Source organism: Falco naumanni, chromosome Z (assembly GCF_017639655.2).
Source record: "Falco naumanni isolate bFalNau1 chromosome Z, bFalNau1.pat, whole genome shotgun sequence".
In the NCBI taxonomy this organism is placed as follows: domain Eukaryota; kingdom Metazoa; phylum Chordata; class Aves; order Falconiformes; family Falconidae; genus Falco; species Falco naumanni.
Genome location: NC_054080.1, coordinates 42,289,695 through 42,304,534, shown reverse-complemented (window position 1 = coordinate 42,304,534; position 14,840 = coordinate 42,289,695). Strand labels below are relative to the sequence as shown.

General features: G+C 39.0%; 1 protein-coding gene across 6 annotated transcripts in view; it reads right to left on the bottom strand.

Annotated features, from left to right (window-relative positions):
* Positions 1-1,367: 1,367 nt before the first annotated feature.
* Positions 1,368-14,840, bottom strand: part of GOLM1 (golgi membrane protein 1) — a 33,886-nt gene continuing 20,413 nt past the window's right edge. For all 6 annotated transcript variants that reach the window (XM_040580870.1, XM_040580873.1, XM_040580871.1 and 3 more), the window contains 5 exons: positions 11,836-11,974; positions 8,034-8,163; positions 6,507-6,791; positions 4,354-4,467; positions 1,368-4,029 (listed from right to left, as the gene is read on the bottom strand). In XM_040580870.1, coding sequence (XP_040436804.1) covers positions 3,968-4,029; positions 4,354-4,467; positions 6,507-6,791; positions 8,034-8,163; positions 11,836-11,974 — 730 coding nt within the window. In that variant the 3' untranslated portion in view covers positions 1,368-3,967. The remainder of the gene's footprint in view (positions 4,030-4,353; positions 4,468-6,506; positions 6,792-8,033; positions 8,164-11,835; positions 11,975-14,840) is intronic.

Here is a 14,840-nt window from a genome sequence, read left to right as displayed (position 1 = left end):
GTTAGTTAGCTCCTCTTACTGCACTGAATGAAGTGATTTTTGTTTTACTGAAGTCAGTTGTCCAAATATAGAATAAGTACTTGAAGACAGTGGGAAAGGGACTGTTATTTCTAGCTGTCATTGTCTTCATTCTTCATGGTACTGGAGAATCTGCATAGCTGTCACACTGTTAAGTCACTAGCAACACAGGAACGCAGCACACTAGGAGTGTATTTTAACTACTCTGCAACTTTATTTCAATCCTGTTGTTACTCTACCAGTGCAACCAAGGGATTGCTATTTGTTCCATTGCTCAGTCAGCTCTTGGGTGACCTTCATTCTCTTGTTTTGACTGCAATGCTGCTGCTGGATCCTACCACCTTCTCTAATGATTGATACAGGTAAAAGTCCTGAACAGGAGCAGTCCCAAACCTACCTTTTCTTTCTTGGAACAGTTCTTCCTCCTGTGCTTCCAGATGTGAAATAAGAGATAAGCTGTTGTGTTGAGCAACCTTCTGCTACAAGAGGGGAAAAAAAAAGTATAAAAAGCTGTGTTGCTCTTTGATAAACCATACCGCCAAGTCGTTACCTGGGCCATACAAGCAAATCCTCCAGGTCTGACCATGTTGGATGGACAGTTCTTCATTTTGGTGCAGAATGTCTTCCTCTATAGTGATGAGCTTGTAGCTCCTTCCTGACCATGCAAGACATTTGTGTTTCTCCTAGCACAGTTGTACTGTGGAATAATACCACTTGAGCTCCATCACCTAAGCAGCAGCACTGCTGAGCTAGAGCTGGAAAAAAAAGAAACTGTGAAGTGCAACACCCACTTGTCTGCCAGCGATTTGTAGCTTCTTGAAATAAGGAGAAGTACTGCCCTGAAGACATGCTTTTCCTAATTTCTCTGCTAAGGAAGTTGCATACCATTTTATGTTTGCTTATCGTCACAGTAAATATACTTGAATGCTTCTGTGTTGTTGCCACAGGATTGAAAATCCTGAAAAACATAGTTGTAAAGTTGGGAAACTGTTTCTAGTGCAGGGCACTGAAAATTCATCTGGCTTTTGCTGCCTTCTTGTGAACAATCACAAAAATCTTCCCTGTCTTAAAAATCTTGAACTACATGACAGCAGCTCAAGGACAGCCTTTGGTATTTCTCCAAAGGAAGCTGCAAATGAAAGAGAAACCAAGTTCCACATAATGCATAGAACTTAAGAAAACAGGAATGATCATCTTTTCTATTAATATTAGACATGGATGAACTGTACAGAACAAGATGAATACACCTTATTAGAGAAGTATTAATAGAATACATTCTTATTAGAGAAGACATTTTTATTTTAAAATTCTTATCAAAAATGGATCAGGCGTAAGTTTTTTTTTAAAAAAAAAATCAATCAAGGACAAGTGTTAACCCCGAGATGATTACAGCGAAGCTTTCCCTGCCTCACACAACTAAAAAATTTAGTGATAGAGAAGACTATGTAAACCACAGTTCAGAATGAATCTCTTGTTTTTTTCCAACTAGAAGTCCTTCAATTTTAAAATTCTATACATTAGACATACAGGCCCCTTGTCTACTAGAAATCTACCATCCTAGTTACATTCCGGTAGCACTTGAAGCAATTGAGAATAAGATTGTATTCCTTTATGCTTTTGAACATTGCTCTTACACAGGTTTTCAGATCCCCTACTGTCAGAGAAGAAACAAGTGTGGTTTGTACAAAGGTGGTCTTGTTTGTGGAGCAGACAATATGTAACTGGTTAGCGAGAAGCCCAGTCTGGTTTGGGTACTGAACAGCCAAAACAATTCCTTTTAAATAATGTACTGGCAATACATTGATTACCTTAAGGATTTTGTTTGTTTGGGATTTTACCAGTATCAAGTTGAATACTGTGTTTCACTGTACATTTTATACTGTTAGAATATATACGCTCTTTAACAATCACTATTAAATTCCTGATTAACATCAGCTCAGCTACGTAATTGTTTACAGATTAAGTCTTACGAAAATGCCACTTTTATGGAGAATATGGGTAAACATTTTGATGTTAAAACATGCCGTTTGCAAAAAACCCCACCTTAGTAGTCCAAGCTTCCTAATACTTGTCAGTTAGAAGAGATGTTTATACCTTCTTTTCTCTTCTGCTTACAAGCATTTGTCTTCCCTGCTATACTGACTGTAGCAGCCCAGACCAGTGAAATCTGACTGAAATGGTGAAAAAAACCCAGAGTAACCAAAAACCCAGTAGTGGAAGTTAATGCTTTTCTTGGAAGAATTTAAGTTCCATGTGGCAAGTCTTATCAGTGAATTGTTTACGTATTTAGGCTTAATAGTCACCACTTGACTTGAGCTCTGTCTTGTAACTTGATGACAGCAAATATTCTTTTCATACACAAAAAGAATAAACCTTCCACTTGCATATTTAGACATCTTAAGGTTCAGGAGTTGTAAACTAGTACACTGAGGAATAGGAATGACACACCACAAAGGCAGTTACAAAATGAAGTGAATTAACAGAAAGCCAAGACAAATTTGTATTTTCTTAAATGGAATTTGTGGTTGGGAAGTCAGTCATGTCTGTCTGCTCACATGCTCTCTTGACAGGTTGGTTCATACTCAAAGATTGCTCCAAACCAATACAGGTATCGGTCTTGAGAATAGACACAAATACAATCTTCAAAACAGCTGGCTACACGCAATGCAGGTTGTACTGTAGTTAAGGGTGCTTTAGTGGTAGCAGAGGGTATTTCGATGTTATTGTAGAATAATTTCCAGTTTATATTCAACAAGTTACAGAAAAGACAAAGACTACAGAACATTAACAACGTGATAATTTGTGCATAATGCAGGACTTCCTTCACAACAAGTACAGCTTTCCCTGTGGGAGACACTGAGGTGTCTGGTAAATGCATAGTCTGGTTGACCTTCTTCAGAAATCCAGCAGAGATGAGTCACTTTGAATGGCTGAGATGATTGCTGTTCTACAAGGCAAGCGTGTGCCTTTCTACTTTTTGGCAGAAGATAGCGGCTGAGTGGAGTAAAGGGTAGTTCTAACAACATTTCAGATAGCTTTTGTCATTTAAAGTTCAGGAATTTTAATTTTTGCCAGTAACTTGCACAAGTTCAAAGTGTAACTAACTGAACCGTACCATAGTAGTGACCTTGTGAACAGGAGTCCAACAAAGCTTACAGAAAAATCTTCCTGGCTAATCTCTTTAAGAAGACACTATTGTCAGAATATTATAATCTAAAAGCTCAGAACACAACCAGGATAGTATTTCAGCCTGGTTACGGATGGTGTAAGCCAGCAGTTTCATTTAGGATGCCCAGAAAAATGTATCATTCTGAGGACCTGGCAGTGCTAGGTTAATGGTTGGCCTCAAGGATCTTAAAGTTCTTTCCCAACCTAAATGATTCTATGATTCTGTCCTATCTAAGGACAACAATCCGGCTTCCTGATTCTGTCTACATTGCAGTAAAAAGGTGCCAGAATAGACACGAGGGTAGATGCAGCATGGGCCATCTTTCATCCTTCCCATGTTTTGTCAAGGTAAGTTAGGTCCCCTTAAGCTGCTCTTAAAACTAGGCTGGGGATTTCTTTACTGCATTTCTCAGGGGAGAGATCCATCCTTGGTAGAGAACTCTTTCGTGTACCTCCAATCCACACATTGTTACTGTAATATGACTGTGCAAGCTGGCTGATTTCACAGTTACTGCACTTACTGCTAGCTGGTTTCAGCTTTATAATTGGTAGGAAGGAAAGAGTCATTGCAGAGGTCAAGCTGCTTTAAAACAATCCTCCACAGATTTAAGGCATTTTTTTTCACCACTGAAATAGTACTAAAACTTCACAAGAAAATACTACTTCATTTGGCCTCTTATTGAAGCCTTGAGAAGATAATCAAAACATTTTCAGATAATTTTGTTTTCATTGCTGCATTTATATGAAGAGGTGACTAAGCTGCATTATGAACCTCATTCGTTCACAACCTCTGTCGTTCTTCAGCATGCTCAGATAAGTGGTTCAGATCTTCAGGATTTTTAACTAATTAAAAAAAAAAGTACAGAAATCTCTGTGAGAGGCAGAAGTAATAGTTCTTTATCTAGAAAACAATCTAGAGCACAGCAGGAGAATTCTGAAACTGTTAAGTACTGTATAGTAAAGCTACAGGTACTGTCTCCACCACAAGTTAAACAGTAACTTCAGTGATGCTATACAGAAAATAGGTCACACTGTCAACATGAGGGAAAGCTCAAACAACAAACAGAAACTAGCTAGCTATGTCTGCTACAGGATATTGTTCAAAATATAATCTTAAAATTTTCAGCATGTGGTACTTGGGTTAAAACTTGTTTTTTTCTTTTTTACCATTTTCAATCCCTGCAAGTGCTGCTTGCTTGTCTGTTTCTGATTCAGCTTCATTTTCATCTAAATTGTAATCAACATCCTTGTCCAGGTTCAGTGCTTCATGTTGCTGTTTCTCTGCAAAAGCATTAAAATTAATTTGTTTTATGCAATACCATAAGGTCATCTGCACAAGAAACACTTACAGGAATAGTCTTCCACAGAATTTACTTTGCTGCTGAATGAATTTTTTCATTCATTTAATATATTTTTCCTTCTGAACTGTTAAAATTTCAGAGCAGCTTTTGCTGTAAAACTTGTATAAAGAACTAGATAAAAGACAATCTTTTGGAATTTGGAAAACATAATTAAATCCAGCCACCACTCAGAAAAAGTATTATACATTAAAGGACCGCCTAAGGAAGAGTAAAACCTGAAGCCGCTACTGAGTACTTGACTGGGGGATTGCTTTTATATGTATTAACACCACCGCTAAAATGAATCTCAGCTTCCCCCTTCTTGTTTTAGCTTGTCCACTTGTTTTAGTTTGAAAGCAGTGAATATAGCAATAAAAGAGTATTTTATGATGTGCTAACCTGAAACAAAAACAATGTTTTGTAAGATTTTCTTCACCCAGTCATTAAGTAATCTTAAGCAACTTTTAATGACTATCTTAGGATTTCTTTATTATATAGAGAGCTCAGAAGTAAATGGAAACATTATTTCTGATTGTCAAATCAGAAATGCCCTTATTTTTCAGTTAATCAGCCAGGAAAAAAATATAATGGCATAGAGGCATACCCCAGTTAAGAGAGATAAGTCTCTGGTTCTGAACGTTCTTAAACCAAGCCCTCTGATTAGTAACTGGCATAGAAACAGGCTTGAAAATTTTTAGCCTCAATGTTGTCCATGTTCAGAGCACCACATCAAGCAGATTTTTACAGTTACAGACCTAAAGGTCTCAGACTTTTAAAAGAGGCTTTTATTAAGTGACAGAGGATGCTCAGAGAATAGGGAGGAAATCTTTGTCTACTTTAGACTCCTTAGGCTACAAAGAGCCTGTGCAGCGAGGTATGGTATTTTTGTTGAACAATCAAACCTGAAAAGCTAGTATTTCTAGCTCACAGAAACTCTCACTTTTCACAAGCTACATGTCAGAGTTTTTTCTTGCACTATAGTTGTTGGATAATTTTTTTTACCTTGTCTTTCTACTATTTATTTCCATTAAAATGGAAGCAGTTTAGGTAACTTCTGTTCACTTCTCTTTGGGGGACAGCCTGCTCTGGCCAGCATCTTTGGAGCAGCTGGAAGAATAATACTTTAGCAATGCGGACGAGATGATTTATCTCTGCCAAGTTATCAATAGTCTTAACATCATTACTCATGATCCTATGAATGTATTTACTAGAAAAGCATAGACAGCATCTTTTGTGAGCATCAGTTTCGGCTCTGACTGTCATAAAGCTTCCCGCTTGATTACTCTGGGCTGCTGGGTCCACCTGAGACAGAGTTCCTCAGGACAGACAGCGGGGTGTCCAGATTCTGGTCAGGTTTAGGCACAACATCGATACTCTTATGCTTAATGCTGTGGAGACACATGGTTCAGGGTCATGTGTGGTTGATGCCAGAAACTGGAACCTTTGCAACATCTGATCTGCAGTTTTGCAGACTCACTAATGCAACTTTAAATACCTGAAGCCTTTGGTTGAGTTTTATTCACGCTAGCTTATTTTGAAGTAGGGGTAGCTAGCATTTACATGTTGACACTATAAGGACTATCTGCAAAACATCAAGATGTAGCATCTCTCTACTCGTAAATGCTTTGGATGGTTAACATCTTGTCCTCTTCACATACATTATATTCTTAAAAAGCCTCAACACCCAGAAGTTTCAGGCCCTATTTCCCCAAATGCCTTGTACAGCCAGTGGAGAGAGTGAGACAGGAAGGCTGCTGTGGTGATGGAGAACTCAGCCTGGTAGCCCCATGTTGCAGAAACAGAAGATTCAATCTTTACCCACAGACTGTAGAAGGCTGCTGGGAATGACTGAGCTCTTACATCTCACACTAACCTTTATGAAACAAGCCAGCTGCCACCACTGTTGCAGAAATCATGCCCTATTCCAGAGTTTTGTTTTGTTTTGTTAGTGTTCTTAATAATACATGACATGATACCAACCAGCCTTTCTGGGGGGCGAATCATCCTGCTTAGCATCATAATTTAGGAGCTGCTCCCTCTCAATTTCCTCACTGCCAGCCTGTTCTGCTGCTGGCTGTAACGCATCTTGCCCCGCTACATGCTTTTCATCTTTAGACTGATTCAGCTCCTTCTCTGTCTCAGACTGCATCTCCTCGTGACCTGCGGCAGCCTTGAGTGAATCCTGTGGGTTTTTCAGTTGACTAGAAAGCTTCTCTTCTGCCTTAGGCTCCTGTTTTCTGATTTCAGCTAGGCCATTTATTCTTTCTGTAAACAATAAACATGATTGTAAGTAAACAACCTAATGCCTTTCAGTGGTGGCACAAGTTAAAAAAAAAAAACTTTTAATAAATACTGCTTTATCTTTCTCATTCAAATCTTGGTTTTCCTCTGAAAGAGTAGCTTTCAACCACAACAGTTCCAAAGATAAAAAGAAGCCAACCCATGTTTTTCCTACAAGGATGAGACATTGTTTACTGTCAACAGATTCATGCTTCTACCTACTTAAAATTTTGGTATATGCAGTTAATAAATTGGGCAGGTGAAACACAGCAGTTTAAATAAAAATGGCAGCGTGCTATATAAGCATCAGTTTTCTGAGTTACATTTTGTTACCAACAATAAAAATGATTGGTGTTCAAACGTAGCTCTGAACAAAGCAGTCACGTGGGCAGATCTGCAAGTAAATCAAGGCTGTTGTTTTTAAAGAGGAAGAGGAAGTATGGAAGGGCTATTACTTTTAGCAGACATTACAGTATCTTTCTTCCTGTGTATTTGTATTTTTAACAAAAAAAAAAAGATTAAATTTGCCTGAATAAACTATATATAGACGTTGTCTTCACTTGCTAGTTCTTTAAAATGAGTTGCATGCTTCCAAGACGAATTTAAAATGTCATGTAAGAAAAACTAAATAGGAAACTGATTTTCTATCACGTACAGTATAATGCAAGACTGATGCATGAGGATACATCCATTCAAATTAATAGTTTCTGAGAGTGTAGTGCCAAAAGCACCCATTAGGTTAACTAATCTGATATCATGCATATCATTTCCTTTACTTGCATTTTGCTCCGTGACAGCAAGGGAAGCATGGATGTGTGGGTTTGTTTGAAGCCTAACTTCCAGCTATTCTGTAGGAAGAAGTAGCAGACCAGATGTGTCAAACTTACTAAGAAAGCAAATAGTAAATGTTCTTGAAAATCACTGCTTCCAAAAGTAAAGTATTTTCTCCATATTAAATGAGTAATATGACTCCAGAATTGTAAATATTTGTATTTTCCTTTACATGCAACATGTGAGTTACAACAAAAATGAAGCAGTAGAAATGCTAGTAATAAAAATGCTTGAACAGATTATTATACCTCTCCATAGCTGGAAAATTGATTAAAGTTGTCTTCTGGTGTAACATTTTTCATCTTAATCTTGTGTACAAAAATGTTTTTTTGAATGTTCAATTAAATTACAAATGTTCTTATCCAGCTGCTAGTAAGATGGTGATTTCCACCTCACCTTTATCCTGCGGTGGGTCTGGCTTTTTTACAGTAGGTGCTGCTTTAGGTACATCTCCATTGGGTTTCTGCTGTTCCAAGTCAGATGCCTTGAACTCTGTCTGCTTCAAGGCTGGCAGTTCAATATTGACCTATAAAGCGCATGTGAACAGATAAGCATCAGTCTATGTAACTACTCCTGGATCTGGAAAGGGAAGTGGAGAGGTTAGATTGGAATTCAGTATGGGGGAGAAAGATCCTAACACACTCGGAAATATTTGTACCGAAATTTCTTTTGGTGATGGAAGCACCATACAGTCTTGACTATGCAGTGATGTTTCTACGTAACAGCACAACACTGGGATAATTTAACACCTTTAATCTAACTGCAGCTAAGGATGAGGTTACTATTCTTGGTTAGTGTTTCACAAGAGACAGTGTTACTCTCTGAGGGTCACAGAACTGTAACACCACACATTTCTCCATTGTTGCCCTGCTACTGTGTCAAAAAGCTACCACAGCAAAAAACCAGATGGCATTAACTGCTGTTGGTAATCTACAGGGACAGGTAAACCAAGCTTCAGCGTAACAGACTTCAGTTAAGCAAGCTTGAACAGAACTGGTCTAATACGATGCTGATTGCAGGATTAAGGGAAATCATAAATCAACCATGTAGACAACTGTCTCTTTAACATGATGAGAGCTTACTTAAGACTGTATTAAATACTAGGCTGCTCTCAGCATCTGACCTGCTTAAAGATTAATGGCTAAGATGTACACCACCTTGAAGATCTTCCAATTTAGCAATTAAAATTCTATGTACAGTTTTTACTCACAGTGGCATTTAATTGGCTGAGAGCTATGTCAATTCAGTTCATACAAACCCTGAACGTGAAGTGTGCACCTGGAGCTTGTGCTGTGCTGTACCAGCTTTGGTGCAAAAACCCAGACTTACAAAACTGCTTGTTCCATGGGGATTTTTTGTTGAGTTTTTGTTTTGTTAAAGAAAAATAATCAAGAGATGCAGAGAAAGAACAAGCATACAGACATTTAGAGACAAACCTGTTCCTATCTGGTACTATAGAAATGAATAGGAAACCTTTTGGTATAGAAAGTCATACAGTCAACAGAAAGTATTCTGTTGCCATTGTTGGTAAGAATGTAACTACCCATTGTTCCCGGCAGGTCAATAAAACACTAGGTTGTCAGGTATTCACACAGTCATTTGGAAAAATGTCTGCAGAAAGAAGTGGTTAAATAACCAAGAAGCCAGAGTTGTAGGGGATTTGTAGGATATGACTAGCTGTTTTGAAAATGTTTAAGCTCAGTCAAAGCCAGGCAGAACTAAAGAACTTGTTGAGTCAACACCATGGAGTCCCCACATCAACAACAATAGATCGTCTAACTCTTATGAAAGTTTGCGAAGCAAATATTACCACAGAATATCTGGTTATTGCAGTAAGGATACTCAGAACTCCATTTTCCCTCAGTCATTAAAACAAAAATGCTGTATTGAAAAATGCTTCTGTTTTTTTATAAATAGTTCAGCCTCTTCAGCTCACTCTACAATGGGAATCATGAGAAACCGAACATAGAACCATCTTTCACTTTATGCTGGGCATGAATTAAGGTATTTTTACAGAGTATTGGGTAAGCCTGCACTCAACAGCAAGAAATTACCTCTTAATTAAACATGCAAAATCCCTTATCTTAAATTTCTAGCTCAGTAATTTTTAATGACAGTGTCAAATAAATTAAAAGGGTGTATGCTGAAACTTTTGGAAGCTGAAGTGGTTGGATGAAAAAATGATCATTGGAATATGTTGTATATTCCTCAACTGAGAATATATCATTCCTTAAAATACAGAGCTGTAAGAAAAGCTGTATATTTATTAACTAACCAACAGACCCTTTTCTTTCTCTGTTTTATTTAAACACTGACCTTTCCTTTACATAAACATGTACATCTTACAAAAAGGAATTATTTCGGCTAAAAACACAGGCTGAAAATGTACATAGATTTTGTCAGGATCACCTTGCACTAAGGATAACTCGGCTTTTGTACAAGTTGTACAAGCAAATAGTTGCAATCCTTTGGTAAAGAAGGTTACAGTTTAATGTAAAAATACTGTCACAGATACTAGGGAACGCAAGCAGACAGAATTTATTTAGCCTTGCCTAACCTATTACCTGCTTTGAGGAAAGATTGCCTCCAGCTATGGGATTTGTTGCAGGAGACCAAAACTGTCCTGCAGAGGGTCTTCAGCCAAACTCCTCAGATCCCTTTTGGGATAATTTCCCTTCCAAACTGGAAATGGTAAAAAAACCCCAACCCAAACCACCAAACAAAACCCCAAAACCCCAGATATCTGCTGCAAAGCCACATTAGAAATTAAGTTGACCACCTCTCTAATATGGTCTTCCCCACATCAACTTTCCAAATAGTATTACACATCTTGACATCTCCAAATGGTGGGCTTTTTATTTACTTATTACTATATTTTACTAGTATTACTTTTTATTTACTTATGTGATACTGTTGATAAAAATTACTGACAAACAACAGCTTTCATTTTTTTAAAGGGACAATTGGCTAGCATTTCCTGTCTCTAATGCCTTGATCAATCTTGCAGCTGTCATACAATGCAGGTTCCCAGGATAAAAGGTCACAAACTTCAGGAGTTCTCTCTCCCACCATTTTACATAAAGGACTGGATGCAGACTGGAATCATTACCTGCACACCTTGGGGTCTCTGGGCAGATGTTTCAGCCATTTTCACCCACCCATTTCCAGCTATTTGCAAAACATTCGTTGCTTTACCCCTTTCACTTCTGAAGTCATCAAATTGTTTCTTCTAACAGCCTTTTCCTAACCAAAGAGAAAAAGGCATATACCACCAAACCCTCACTGCCTTTGCAATGAGAGTTGGCCACCCAGTATGGGGGGAAAGCATGACTGCAATGGTCCTTGTAGTCCTGAAGAAAGGGATTCTTCGGTACCTAGAAATAAATTAGTGGCCCTCTCACCCAGGAGCTTCACTGTGTGTTCCCAGGGACATCTGTGTCAAGCTTAACCGATCAAGTGCTATCGCTGACCAAATCCTGCTTCGCTGGAGAAGCATCAATAATTCACATGCCAAGACAACAGGATGATCTGAAATTGCCTTTTCTCAGGATTTCCTCCCGCACTCTGACTCCCCAGGAAGAGTCAACTGGCACACAGCCACCCTATGTGGCAAGCCAGCCCTAGCCTAGAGAGCCTTCTCATGTCACATACATCAATGCCTTTTGTGGTTCTTTGACTCAAAATATCCAAAAGCAAACAGCTAAGACATCTGATCCTTCCCTTATGCCCACAGTAAAAGGCTGACATTAGGGTTTCTGTGAAAATTTATAGCTGATGGACCTCAAAGGCCCTTGGGCTAAAATATATTCACGGCTTGCTGCTACTCTGAAGTGATTCACAACGTATCCTCATCTTCAACACACATCTACAACACACAAAGCAACTAAGTCATTTAACAAAGTCAAAAGGAGCTGTGAACCAAAGCTCAGCAGGCTAAATATTCTGTAATGGACTCGACACCATACCCCGTATCACCTCTGAAATTCTGCCCGTCTCAAAGACATAGTGGAGTCTCTTGCAGGACCTCTGCCTGTTCTGTCCTTGGAATCAGTCTATTTCCCATAGGCCAGAAACATTCAATGAATGTGAAGGAAAGCTGTCCAAAACTTAATGACATGGGCTAATGTTAGCTGGAGACAGCAGAAAGGTGAAAAACCGCTTAAGAACTACAAAGAAAAAGATTTTTACGAAACCATACCTGGCTATTTTTTTTTGAATCTTCTGAGAAGTCTTTGTTTTCTCTGATTTGTGGTACATCACTGCCCTTTTTTGTTAGCTCATCTATCCTTTCTTCACATTGTTCTTTTAATTCTTTCATCTGGTTGATGCACTGTGACCTGGAGAAAACATGAACAAAAAAGCAGTTCTTAACTTTTGTCCACACTCTTCTAAAATGTTCTTTTGTAAAATCATTACTTCTTTTTTTTCCCATTTTATTATTTCCTTAGTTCTGTGCTTACATTTCAGAAATCAGTAGGAAAAAATGGGATATTAACCTAAATCCTAAGGAAAAACTCATGGTGCAGGCAGTCCAGGTTCTACTGGAAGAAATTAATTTAAACTGCTTTTGTTAGACCAGCTCAACAAACTACATTAATTTTCTTGTCTTCTGCTAACCAGCCAATTTCAGTTCAGTAAAAATCAATTTTGGTCCTTGTAGCATTTCTGTATGATAACAGAAATGCATATTTGGATTTTAGCTAGGGAGAGGAAACAGCATAGCTGAAAGAAACAAAAAAAAAGCATAAGGTACTGCGAGCAAACTGAACACCCTTTCTCAGTGTTTCACCAAAGAGTTGTGCTGCAAGACATAACAAAACATGTTACAAAAATTGAGTTCATCAACAGCTATTATAAGTTCCAAAAGGAGTATTTCCTAAAAATGCAAGTACTGTGTATCTTTTATATACTTTTAATAGTTACACAGTGCCATTAGTGCCTTATAACCTTCACGACACCAGAGGACTTTGCAGTTCTGTAGCTTGCCTCTCCCATACAGCTCCATACCCTCTAGGTAGGCCCCAGGCTCCTGTGGCAGCATTTTTCCTGAAACTTCCAGGGCAGTGTTTTCCCCTTTTGTGGCTGTGCTGAGGATCCCGTGCAAACCCCAGGGGTGTTGTACAGCTGGGTTTCTCACTCAGGGGAAGTGACTGCCACCAGGGCAAGATCACCCTTCCTCCCCCGCTCTCTTCATAACCTGTTTTGTAACTTTCACTTTATATTAGAGGAAGAACAAGACCTAGTGAATAACAAAGCAGACAAACATTACCCCATAACACACATGTAGAAGGCTTAGAAACCAGTCATCACAGTACCCCCAAGTATGCTTTGATCCCACTGTGAACAGCAGCAAGCGATAGTAGGATTGTACGGATCCTGATGGGAAGTGCCTCACGCTAGAGGAAAATGTAGTGAAAAATCCCCATCGTTGTCAGCACCTGCTGCACTGGAGAATGTGCCCGAAGAAGAGGCTTGGCTGGGGACCACACTGTTCCTCTTCCCTGCTGGCCCCAGCAGCAAAGCAGTTTGTTGGGGTTTTTAAACCCTTTTTTCCTTTCTCTCTCCTTCGTTTTTTCCCACTCTAAGGTAACTTTTGAGTTCAATGTATACCATCAGCTACAGACCCTGCAAACACATCTTTCTGCATGCAAAACCTCTCTCAGCAGTCTTTGCACAACAACACGGTCAACATACTGCAAGTTTTACCTCCCCCTCACTAAGACAGAAGGGAGATGGTTTTCTTCTCAGCCTAGCTCTGGCAGAATGTTGATCTGCCCTAGTATAGCAGCTGGTTCAGACAGGCATGTTCCAGTTTCTCAAGCTGCAAATAAACTACTACCTAATCCAGAGGAATTCTCAGGGCGTGTGCCTTCTGTAACAGCAAGTCACTCATTTTTATTGCACCTTCATCCTCCTCCAGCCCCAATTCTTAAAAGCAAAAGATTTCTTCTGTAGTTCGCACCCAGAAAGGAAGAACAGTGGCTGGATATGCCATGAACTGTCAAATTAATGATCTTTATGAACTGACAAATTAGTTACCATTATTACAATCTCTTCTTAACTAGACATTATTCTAAAGCCTGATATTGCTAATGCTAATACATGGAAGAGTCATCAAAATAAGCAGTGTTTCCTACGTCAATGAACATCAGAGACAACATAGGCTTCAGTTATACACTTGTTCACTAATTTCTAGGAAATAAAAGGGCATCAGAATTGCCTGCACCTCAATTTGCTAACTTGAGAAAGATGCAGTACACAGACAACCTGAAGCTGGAGACAGAGCAACTTTTCGCAAATGCTCTTATCCCACACCGCACACGAAAATAAAGTTCACTTAACATCTGTGGCAAACCTTCATCATTTTTAATTTATTATCCGTGAAGAAATTCCCTTCTTGTAAAAGGGATTTGTGGGGATTTGAATACTCATGCATACAACTTCTGAAGCACAAGAACAGCACTAGTTTTCTCTACCTCGTCCCATCTCCTGACATACTTCAAAGTGCAAAACTGTTGAGGGGTAACTCATAGATTCAGAATGGCCTGGCTGCTTTGTGCAAGATGTACTTCGTGTATGTTACAAGTTTAGGCTGCCATCAGGAAAGTACACAGCCATTTTTTGAGCAAGGACACTCTGGAACAGTTAGTCCTTGAAGAGACATTTAATCAGGGTACTTTGAGGATGTTTCACGAGCATTGCTAAGTTGGCCATAAGACTTAAGGTCCATGTATCCTTAACTGAACTATCCTCACTGTAATACTAAAAATCACACCCCTAGGTCAAAAAGACCCAGGTGAAGACCCCTCCCCTGAGCGTGCATGATAGTAGAAATGGTTGTGTAACCATATTATAAGGTTATGCAAATTACTAACTCATCAGTGTAAAGAGGATGGACTTGGAAACTTACTAACTTAATAGTATTAGTACATGAAATTATCACGGGAAGCCCTGTTTGGTCTGCTTGATTTGTGGGAAACCACCCAGGACCCAGGACTGTGCAAAGCTGAAATAAATAAACAATGTCTCCCTGCGTGTGTGAAAACTGTCTTACAGCACGCCAGGCCACGAATCTGCTTTTCGGACAACCAAACCAGTGCTCTTAAATTCAGTCTCTGTGGTGTGTTTTCCAAAATAGAGTTAGTTCCTGTGATACACAGCTCACTTGTGCACACAAAGGAAGCCCAAGTAATACTCCGCGCA